Source organism: Rutilus rutilus (genome assembly GCF_951802725.1).
Source record: "Rutilus rutilus genome assembly, chromosome: 16".
Lineage (NCBI taxonomy): Eukaryota > Metazoa > Chordata > Actinopteri > Cypriniformes > Leuciscidae > Rutilus > Rutilus rutilus.
Window position 1 is genome coordinate 36,335,057 of NC_140224.1, and position 11,805 is coordinate 36,346,861.

Here is an 11,805-nt window from a genome sequence, read left to right on the forward strand (position 1 = left end):
ACACTTCAGATACACACTGTTCAACATGATAGTTATGAATTGCCTGAAATATGATTTGAATCACTTCAAAAAGGAAAATACAGTGCAACATGTCCAGCGCAACTCTGTCATATCGGCTACATAAAATTACAATGAGAACATCATGTTTGGGACATGGATTTTAATGATGAGACTTTCGTTTTCGTAATCAGGCTCTCAAAAATTATATAAAAACCTGGATTTAGATTTATCGGCCGATATATATCGGTTATCGGCTTTTAAATATAAAGAATTATCGGTATCGGACAAAATTTTCATATCGGTGCATCCCTAGTGTGTGTGTAAACTCACACAACAGCAGGCCGACACTGTGATCTGGATGGTGTTGCGGCCCGGCTGACACACGTGCTTCAGGTGCAGGGCTTTGTGGGAAGTCTTGTTGTCGCCCCGTTCGATGGTGAGAGGAGTGGCGTTGACGCTGACCTGCACCGACGCCGGCCAGTTAGTGTGCATCTGTCTGTCTTCATGATGATAACACTTGAACTGAAGCTCCAGATCAGACCTGACACACACACACACACACACACATACACGCAGATGTGAATATGAAGTCTTTGTGTGGGTGTGTGAATGTTTATACATGAGTGAGTATGTGTACGTTTATGTGATAGTAGAGTGCTTATAAATTGCCATAGACCTCTCAATTTGATAATACAATATTTTTTATGCATTTTATACATATTGACTCTCAAATGACCAGGATGTTGAGTTCAGCTTAACCACTTTAAAAATGTATTTTTATTTTTATTTTTTTATAATTATAAAGTTAAAATTATAAAGTGCTGAAATAATAAAATAATATAAAATATACTTTAATAAAATATATAAATAATATAAAATAATGTAATAAATTATTACTTTTATTATACAGTAAAATTTGAATAAATAAAACAGTACAGGTTTTGTATTGTATCAATTATTTTATCATCAATTTATTAGAATTAACTATAATAAATTATTTTTCATTTCATTATTATTAAAATAATAATTAAAACAATTATAAAAAAGAAAGAAAAAAGGTGTTTAGTCCAGTATTACAGTTACTTTTTACGGTATAAATTATTTTTTTATCAATTTATTAGAATTAACTACAAAAAAAAAAAACAATTTCATTTTATTTTATAATATATATATTTTTAAAGTATAATAAATTAAAACAGTCGTGTTTAGTCCAGTACTACAGGTACTTTTTATTTCATCAATCGCAACATTTTTAAGATTGCCTTTTCATCACTGTGACAATTTAAAGTCGCATGTCTTTTGCATTGATTTTCCCCAAACATAACTTATATGAATGTTTTTATTGTATTAATTTAGAAAAATGCGAAGGTAGCAGCATGTGTGTGTGTGTGTGTGTGTGTGACGGCGTCTCACCTCCACATGAGCGTCTGGTGGACGGTGGGCCGCAGGTGGAAGATGTGATTACTGACGGCCAGGTTGTGTTCGAGTCTGAACGAGTCCAGAACCACACCGTCCCGAACCGGGAACATCAGGCGCAGCTCCTCGTTAGGGTTACCTAGGAAACAAGACGCAGATGACAAGCTAATGATTACTGAACATGAATGTTGCATATTGTTTTATTAGACTGATGTTAAAAGCTCTTCTCAAATAACTTAAAATTTCCATTTCGAACATTTACTATAACTAAACTTTAAATATAACAATCTATTCATTTGTGAATTACTCACGAATTTAGGGCTTATAGCAACATTAAAAATCTAGAAAATTATGACAGACTTTGACATGATCATGTTATTGTTTGTAATATGCACTGCAAAAAACAAAATTTTCAAAAATGTTGGTCTTGTTTTCTAGTACAAATATCTAATAATTCTTAAATCAAGATACATTTACTGGAGAAGAAATTACTTTGTCTTTTTTTCTGAAAAATATGTATAAAAATTAAGTCAGTTTCTACTTAAAACAAAACATCTGTCATCTGTCAACATCGTTTTTGGAAATGATTTTCATCACATAAGAAAATCAGTTTTTGCAGATAGGAAAACAAGACATGAAGCATCACGGGAAGAGGCTCATACCTGGAGGGGGCGGCAGTGCGTTTATGTTGGGTTTGATATCAGGAGGAAACTGGGGCTTTATGTCCTGGTTTGGCGACAGATACGGTGGCATGCTATTTCCCGGAGTCACGGGGGGCGTGGGGTTTCCCGGTAACGGAGAGTGAGGATAACCAGCCATCGACCGCGGAGGCTACGAACACATCAACATATCATACGTCACTACAGGTAAACATCTGAACCTGCCTCTGACTGAACATCTGATCAACATACCGCGTTCATGCTGGACTGGTTGTAATGAAAGGTCCCCGGGTTGAAGTTATTACTGGATTCCTGTAGTAGAGATGGAGAGAAAGACACGTTGGTACGTTGCTAACATGATAAACACAAAATCCAGAACATGAAAAAGAGCTTGAAACAATGACCTGAGATGCGGAACAAGGAACAGCTTACGTACTTCAATACACGACAACTGGACTTAAATACATCATTCAGGGGAACACATGACTATGAGAACAACCAATGAGAGCACAGAACATGAACTAATAAGTGTGTTCGATGCGCAGACCGATCTGCGATTAATATATTAAACATAAATATAATAAAATTTATTATAATAACCAAAATCAATATAAATTATTTAATTATTATAATAAAATAATTGAAAAATATCTAAAAAGGATAAATTATCACTTTGAATAAGAGTCTGCTGAATGCATAAATGTATAATAAATTAAAACAATAGTGTGTAGTCCAGTGTTATTTACTTTATATCCCATCAATAATTTTTATTAGAATTGACTATTTATTATTATTAAAAAATAAATTAAAACAGTGGTGTGTAGTCCAGTATAACAGGTACTTTTTATGGCATCAATAATTTTATTCAAATTTTTTACATTTGTTATTACAATAGAATAATAAAAAATATAATAAATTAAACAGTGGTGTGTAGTCCAATATTAGTTAGTTTTTATCGTATCAATAATTATTTTAGCATTAATTTATTATAATTTATTACTATTAAATGTACTATTATAATAAAATAAAATAAAAATTATAATAAATTAAATAGTTTAGTCCAGTATTACAGTTACTTTTTAATCTATCAATAATTTATCAAAAATGCATTAGAATTGATTACTTATTAAATGTACTATTATAATAAAATAACAAAAAATATATAATAAATTAAAACAGTGTTGTTTTGTCCAGTAATTTTTTTTGCATCAATTATTCTATCATCAATTTATTTGAATTAACTATAATAAATTATTATTTATTTTATTCATGTAATAAAATAATAAAATAATAAAAACAGCGGTGTATAAAAGGCTCCCGGAGAAAGAAGACTTCTATTGTGGGACTTTTATTTTGATAGTTATTTTAGGGTGCGATTCCCGATGCTTCCAGTAGGAGGCATTATTGTTATTGCTTGCTGCCTCAATATAGATTACTAAGAGAAAGGCAGCTGCGCACCTAGAAGTATCTCCCTGCCTGTTATTTGGATGTTCGTTGGCATTTTGGTGTTAAAAGTATTAGTACATGACCATAAAACTAATATTCAATACACTTTGGAAAGAAGCACCAGTCTCCTCATTCTTTGTGTCCTGATTGACACCCAGGGGTGTATACTGCTAACAAGTAGAACTAGAGCCTCGCAGCATCCTTTCCTCTCCAACAAACTGGTCCTTCGAGCCGGATGCAGTGTTCATTCCTGGTACCATGGAGTCCGATAAGGAGATTGTTGGGGCAACCAGACTAAAAAGCCGAACACGTCCACCAGTTCGACTCCAAGACTTTAAAGTGCAGTATGTAGGGGGCAGACCTGTAAGTGAACATGCTATCTCACAACCCTGGGAAGTACCTGCCCACATGACACCTCTCCAGTCATCATGGGACCATCCTGACTACCTCTATGATGATGCTGCTCCTTGCACAGGCCCTCGGTTCAGACCACCAAGCTTCAGTTATGCAGAGCGCAGCAAAAACCTACTTCAGTCATTCACATCAGTCCAGCAGAACCGTTACACCGAGCCTGAATACTATAATGAGCTCCAAGCCATTCGCAGAGAAAATTTACAGCTTCTGCAATCACACCAAGCCTTTCGTGCTGACCTGATGGAGTTGAAAGAAGTTCAAAGAACTAGTCAAAGTTGCCCAAATCCTTAGAGCAGACCTCAGCACAACTAAAAGCCATGATCTTCCTCGACCAGAACCACAACTGCCACCCAGTCTTTCCTGTCGTGTAGACCAGAAAGAGCTTGCCACATCAGCTGATGATGAAGAGTGGCCTGAGCTTCCGCCCTTGCCCGAGTCAGAACTGAGAAGAGGTATGGAAGGGATGCTCTAAAGTTAACGAAACCTGACACAGCTATATACCAACCAGAGGTACCAAATTATTCAAGGGTCTCCCAGGCTCACCCTGCACAAGCATACCGCCATTCTCAGTATTGCTCTCAAAATCCAGACGTGCTACCACCACCTCCAACACCTGAAGACCTCAGTGACTTATTATCCTCCGCTGCACAGACCTCTTATCGGAAACCCTTATGTGCCAAAATTCCAGTTTCTTCTCCCCGACTTGGGTCCATACCAGCTCAGTCGAGGCGTCCAGCACCTGTGGTCAAACATGCCACATTTAACACACCCCTCAGTCTCAGAGTATTTGTATAGAGGGCCTACCCCTACTATACCCAAGTTCAGCCGGCCAGATCCAAGCGAGTTTGGCAGACTTCGAATCGCTTTGGAGAATCTGCTTCCTCAAGATGGGACTGAACTCTTTAAATATCAAATACTTGTGGACCACTTAAAGTTGGATGAAGCTAAGCTGATTGCCGATGCTTTTTTGAACTCTCCTACCCCATTTACTGACACCATGGTGGCCCTCCATGAGAAGTTTGGTCAGCCCCACCAACTAAGCTTTAAGGAAAATTGCCAGTGTCCTGGAAGCCCCTGATGTAAAGCGTGGGGATACAGTTGCATTCTAGAAGTTCGCTCTTCAGGTACAATTCTAGGTGGGTTTGTTAACCCTAACCCTAACCTGAAGGTGACATTGAACTGAATTGTGGGTCACATGTCACACGTCTTTTGAGCACACTTCCTTCTGAACAGCGAGCTGAGTTCCGCCATCACATGTTTCGGCAACCTGGAACTGTACCTACTTTACATAATATCTCAAACTGGCTCCAAAATTAAACCTGGTGCCATGACTTTGATCATTTCCTCCCGAGGAGTTCAGGACCGATGCTACTCAGTGTGACCTGAAGAAGCCCCGTAACCTGTGTCAAGGCAAACACCTTCGCCCTCTTCACAATATAAATGTTAGATCCTCCCAAGAGGATACAGTCAGTGATGAGAAGAGTTGCCTTACCAGTTCCTCTCCAGACAAGATTTTACCTGGACAAACCTGTTGTTGGGACCCCTGTCATGCTCAAGGTAGTACCTGTACGTTTTCATTATGAAGACCGTACTTTAGACACCTTTGCGCTTCTGGATGACAGCTCTGAGAGAACCATCCTGCTCCCAACTGCTGCCAAAGCCCTAGGTATACAGGGTACACCTGAAGATCTCCCATTGTACACCGTGTGACAAGACATTGAAGTTCTTCATGGGTCATCTATATAATTTCAAGTATCCGCAACCCATAAGCCTCAAACCTGTTACAAGATTGAACATGCCTTCACGCCTTAATCTGTCACGGCAGTCTTATCCCATTGATCAACTGCAGTATAAACACTTACGCGGTCTTCCCATCCTGCAGGTGAAAGATGCTCAGCCTCTACTTCTGATTGGGTCAGATCAGCCACATCTCATTACACCAATTGAGCCTATCAGATTAGGTTCTCCAGGTGGACCTGCTGCTGTCCACACCCGCCTGGGACGGACCCTCCAGGGCCCCGCATCCTCCCAACAATGCCTACTGACATCTGTCCTTCCACCACAAGATGAGCTCTTTAAGAATCTCCAAAGACTCTGGCAATTAGAAGCTGTTCCACACAGGGGTGAGAAAGAGGTGACTCGATCCAAACAAGATCAGGAGGCTTTAAAGTTACTTCAAACCAAGACCATCCGCACAGAAGTGAAGGGAATTCTGGATGTTCATTGGCGTTTTGGTGTTAAAAGTATATGACCATAAAACTAATATTCAATACACTTTGGAAAGAAGCACCAGTCTCCTCATTCTTTGTGTCCTGATCGACACCCAGGGGTGTATACTGCTAACAAGTAGAACTAGAGCCTCGCGGCATCCTTTCCTCTCCAACAAACTGGTCCTTCGAGCCGGATGCAGTGTTCATTCCTGGTACCATGGAGTCCGATAAGGAGATTGTTGGGGCAACCAGACTAAAAAGCCGAACACGTCCCAAGGGGTGTATACTGCTAACAAGTAGAACAAGAGCCTAGCAGCATCCTTTCCTCTCCAACAAGCGGTGTTTAGTCCAGTTTTACAGGTACTTTTTATTGTATCAACCACAAATTAAAAAAAATTATTTCTTAAGAATCACAATTTGTAACAGAATAGATTTTTTTCTCCACCACTAATTTATTTTGTAATAAGGTTTTTTTTTTTTTATTAAAATAAGTTGTCTTTGAAGGCAGCATAATGTTAGTTACCTTGTATAAGTGTCCCACGCTGCCGGCCTGGTACTGTGCTGGCGTCCTCTGCGTGGGGTAATGGGGCGAGGAGAGGCTTCTGCTGGCCACGGGGTTCGGGAACTGCCCCTGAGGAGAGGACAACTGCCCCTGAGGAGAGGAGAACTGCCCCTGTGGAGAGGACAACTGCCCCTGAGGAGAGGAGAACTGCCCCGGCGGAGAGGAGAACTGCCCTGGCGGAGAGGAGAACTGCCCCTGAGGAGAGGAGAACTGCCCCTGTGGAGAGGAGAACTGCCCGTTTGGTGCGTACTGCTGCCCGTAGCTCCCCTAGAGTAAAACACACACTTTCATTCAAATCATACACAGATATAAGAACACTCTGGTTTACAGAGATTTTAGTTGCATGAGTACTACAGGTAAAAACACCACAAAATAGCTCTGGCAAATATGTTCATATCACACCAGTCCATGACTTAGAATGAGGTTTCCTCACCTCTCCAGGATACGGTCTCTTCACCCCCTGCATGGGCCGCGGCCCGTAGCCCTGATGAGGCATCCTTTGTGTGTGACCCCCGTATGACCCCATCTGTGCCATCTGTGCCCGAGGCTGACCCATGCTCATGGTGCCAGGGGGCCCCCGGGGGCCGGGCTGATTCACAAACTGAGTGCTGTAAGCCTGGTTTGGTCCCATCTGAAAGGAGGAACACATCTAGAAGACAAACAAACAAAACACTTTGTTCAAACCATAGACTGTAAAAGAATATAGGCGTAGTGTCCGTGACGTCACCCGTAGTGTTTCTGAAGAGCATTTTTGAAACCCAAAGTGGGCGGAGCCGGCCGTCGCCATCTTGGCAGCGCATCACTCCCGGATAAACGGAAATGGGAAGCGAGGCGGATTAGCTGAGGTGACGTGACGCCAACAGACAGCAGACAAGCGGCTAGTAGTGACATCAGCGGCAATCCACCTGTCACTCAAGTGGCCACGCCCTTAATAATGCAGAACTTTAAGGCTTAATATAATTTAAACGGATGAGTTCTAAAAAAATTCACCCCCTCACAGTTTTCATGAAGGGCAAAATTAGCTTTATAGACCAAAACCACTTTTTGCACCAGGCTGTAAACATATTTTTTTCTCCTGTAAAATTGGACATATTAACATGGGGTTCAATGGGATTGACTCTATTTTGGAGTCTGTCTCTAGGGGCCAGTCGATGAATTGCAGTTTAAGTCAAAACTTAAAATCCCCCAAAAAAGATGGACGACGCCCCTTCACTCTCTTCCATTAATGAAAAAAAGTGAAGCCGCCAAAGTCCTAATATGGCGCTGACATCTTGCGCAGATCTGTGACCTGATTCAGTTTTAATAGCATCAAATAATGAACTAAGATCAAACTTATTTTAAAAAACGAACACTTAAAATTAAATAAGTGTGATAAAAACTACCTAAAATGACAGAAAACATCTTTGGAATTTTTTTATTTGAAGTATAATTTGATTGAGGGAGGGGTTTATGAGCTATGCTGGGACCAGCCACCGGGGGGGCGATCGAGACGCTTTGGCTTCACTTTTCAGCACTTGTGAGGCACGCTTGGTTTCAAGAGAGAGACAGGAAGGTTGCCGCTTGGTTCAAACTGAACTTTTCACTGCATCAGGATTATAGATGATCCCTCACCGGGCCATATTGACTCATGTCCTTATGTTGCGTCTCCTGTAGGGCGGCAACCGTTGCCGTGGCAGTAGCGGTCGCCGTAGCGGCGGCAGCAGCAACGGCAGCAGCGGCGGCGGCGGCAGCTGGTTGGCTGAAGTCTGAAGGGGGGCGTGTCTGTGAAGGCAGGCCCATCCCACCTGAGTGGTTAGGACCGCCCCCATAACTGCAGGAGAGAGCGAGAGAGAGAGAGAGAGAGAGAGAGAGAGAGAGAGAGAGAGAGAGAGAGAGAGAGAGAGAGAGAGAGAGAGAGAGAGAGAGAGAGAGAGAGAGAGAGAGAGAGAGAGAGAGAGAGAGAGAGAGAGAGAAGAGGTCAGGACTGGAGTAAACACATTCTAACGGACAGAATCGTGGAATTCAGTCATAAAAAAACGGAATTTACTGTATAACACGTATGTAACGCGAATTACTGTATACATTTATTTAATTTTGTATTAATTTATGCCTTTAATTGATTTACAAAAAAATGTAAATACAAAACACTGAATTTCTGATTAAAAAAAATGTATAGAATTTTGATTATTATGGAATCCTGAAAACTTTTGGGGAAATTATGGGAAAAAAAAAACATTTTCATAGGGTAATGGTCACATGTAATTTTTGTTCAACTTTCAATAAACTGTTAATTAAATTGTACAAGTTTCATGATTTCAATTAATTAGACTTTTTTTTTTTATTACTAAAATTTTATTTAACAACAACAACAGTTTAGAACTGTTTTTACCGATTGATTTGTTCACATACACTACCAGTCAAAAGTTTTGGATCAGTAAGATTTTTAATGTTTTTAAAAGAAGTCCAAGGCTGCATTTATTTGATAAAAAAAATTACAATTAAAAAACAGTAATATTGTGAAATATTATTACAATTCAAAACAGCTGTTTTGTAATATATAGTGAAGTGTAATTTATTCCTGTGATCAAAGCTGAATTTTCAGCATCATTACTCCAGTCTTCAGTGTCACATGATCCTTCAGAAATCAGTATAATATGATGATTTGATTTTCAAGAAACATTAATGATTTTGATCAATGTTGACATTATTATCAATGTTTTTTTCAGGATTCTTTGATGAACAGAAAGTTCAAAAGAACAGCATTTATCTGAAATAGAAAGCTTTTGTAACATTAAACACTACCGTTCAAAAGTTTGGGGTCAGTAAGAATTATTTTATTTTATTTGTTGGGGGAAATAAATAAAAGAAATCAATACTTTTATTCATCAAGGGTGAATCAATGAATGATTTTTGAGCATCAAATCCGCATATTATACTGATTTCTGAAGGATCATGTGACACTGAAGACTGGAGTAATGATGCTGAAAATTCAGCTTTGATCACAGGAATAATTTACACTTTAAAATAGAAAACAGTTATTTTAAATTGTCATAATATGTAACAATATTACAGTTTTTTGTTGTTGTATTTTGAATCAAATAAATGCAGCCTTGGTGAGCAGAAGAGAGAAAATTGACATGCATTTTTTAAAGTTACATGAATAATAAAAGCGAGAGACACTGACCTGCCCCCGAACCCTCCTCCTCCTCCAGGATAGCCGGATCTCCCGTACATCTCCTGCTGCATGTAGGCCTGGCTCGGGTTCACCTTTGAGGAAAACTGCTGCTGTGCAGTAAACTGTCCCGGGTTCATAACCCCGTTTCCTCCAGTCATGGGGTTCATATGGCTGTTTGGGTTTGCCATGGGGTTCCCCAACACCTAAACACACACACACACAGTTATGACAAGGACTCAAACAGCAGCATGTGCTCTTAACGCTGTTAAAGGTGCAGTGTGTAATGTTTAGCGGCATCTAGTGGTGAGGTTGCGAATTGCAACCAACAGAAGTTACGGTGGCTGACAGGAAGTGATGTCGTCGTCTGAGACAGCAGACAGTAGCCAGTTAAGCAACAAGGTTTCTTAACAAAGATAAAGTAAGAAATTATATCTACTTAATAATTCAATAAAACAATGTTATTGTGAATATTATTGTTACTTGTTCATCATTGTGTCAGTGTTTTAATCGCTGACTTTAGCTAGAACAACATAGTGACGAAACGCGTTTGTCCGTTTAGGGCCACCGTAGAAACATGTCGATATATGTATGTAGAGAGAAATGACTCATTCTAAGGTAATAAAAACATAACGGTTCATTATGTAAGGTCTTTATACACCACTGAAAACATAGTTATGTTTATGATGTTGCATTTCTGTCAACAGATCCTCCTAAATATTACACAATACACATTTAAATACATTCTTACGTGACTCTGTGTCGTATTGGTCACTCCCCATACGGTGGTCACCACTGAGACCGACCCCGGCGGCTGATTGGTGTTTTGTTGCCAGGAAACGGAGTCATATTGAAATGGTGCATCACTATGGAGATAATGAAAGGATGTAAACAGTTAATGTGTGGAAAACGGTGTGAATGAATGTGTGTGTGTGTGTGTGGGAGACACTGACCCGTGCGAGAGCGCCGGCTTCATGTTGTTGATGTTGGCCTGCATCGGGTTTTTCCCCACCGGTGGATCGGGTTGTCTGCTTTTCTGATGACGCAGCAGAAGAAGTCGACCCAGATCCTCACACCACGAGGACAGCAACGCTGCACAAACACACATTAAATGGGTCATATTATTTGGTGCTCTGCCTGAGGTCCTCGAGTTCATCTCTCAAAAACACTCAGATTAAACCGGTGATGCAGAAAACCTCAAGAGAACGTTGAATCCTCGTGACATTAGCCATTTAAAATATATTTCAAACAATTTATTTAAACATTAAGGCGAGACACGGCAGGCAAAAACATCGTTTTTTTACTAGTTAATTTTGAGATTTTTGGATATTTGTCTTCAGTAACATGTCTTCTTTCAGACTTGTGGTGAAAAAAAGTCTGAAATACACATTTAGGTCTTTATTTTACTACACTGTGTCTGTTTGCGTCTGTAGATTTCTCATAAATTCAACAAATGGCGTTGTAAATCCTCCCGCTGCTCCGCGATCTCTGTCTGCTCCCTGTCATCACACACACCGCTGGAAAGCTCTCTCTCTCCTGTACAATGCTGTCGGATCCAAATATGGTCATTTCCTTTTTATCAGCGACCAGCCGTGAAAGTAAAAGGGCTGAATGCGCAATCTCATTGGCTGATGATAAATCTTTAAAGCCCGTTTTCTCAAAATGACTTTTCTCTCATTCTCCAAGTCTGAAATCTCCACTTCAGTAGCACCGATACACACCAAACTCTCCAGTCTTGTGCCTAGTTATATTATGAAGACATTTACAGAGGGATTTGTAAATATATTATTCCTAGCCTGATTTATATAACATTTTATTCCAAAAATCATTTTTTTAAGGCTATTGACAGTATATTCTGATTTACAGGATAACAAAAGTAGATATCCATAAATCCCTCTGTCATTTTTTCCCCATCTAATATGTGAAAACAATAAAAAAAAAAAAAAA

The 11,805-nt window shown here is 39.7% G+C and overlaps 1 protein-coding gene across 1 annotated transcript in view; it reads right to left on the reverse strand.

Annotated features, from left to right (window-relative positions):
- The window catches only part of LOC311305815 (zinc finger MIZ domain-containing protein 1), a 40,796-nt gene that overhangs the window by 9,457 nt on the left and 19,534 nt on the right, over positions 1–11,805 (reverse strand). Inside the window, exons 6-15 of the mRNA XM_084433731.1 lie at positions 10,812–10,950; positions 10,610–10,724; positions 9,871–10,064; positions 8,319–8,517; positions 7,141–7,356; positions 6,669–6,974; positions 2,328–2,387; positions 2,079–2,247; positions 1,414–1,555; positions 331–541 (exon numbers count right to left, since the gene is read on the reverse strand). Coding sequence (XP_084289857.1) covers positions 331–541; positions 1,414–1,555; positions 2,079–2,247; positions 2,328–2,387; positions 6,669–6,974; positions 7,141–7,356; positions 8,319–8,517; positions 9,871–10,064; positions 10,610–10,724; positions 10,812–10,950 — 1,751 coding nt within the window. The remainder of the gene's footprint in view (positions 1–330; positions 542–1,413; positions 1,556–2,078; positions 2,248–2,327; positions 2,388–6,668; positions 6,975–7,140; positions 7,357–8,318; positions 8,518–9,870; positions 10,065–10,609; positions 10,725–10,811; positions 10,951–11,805) is intronic.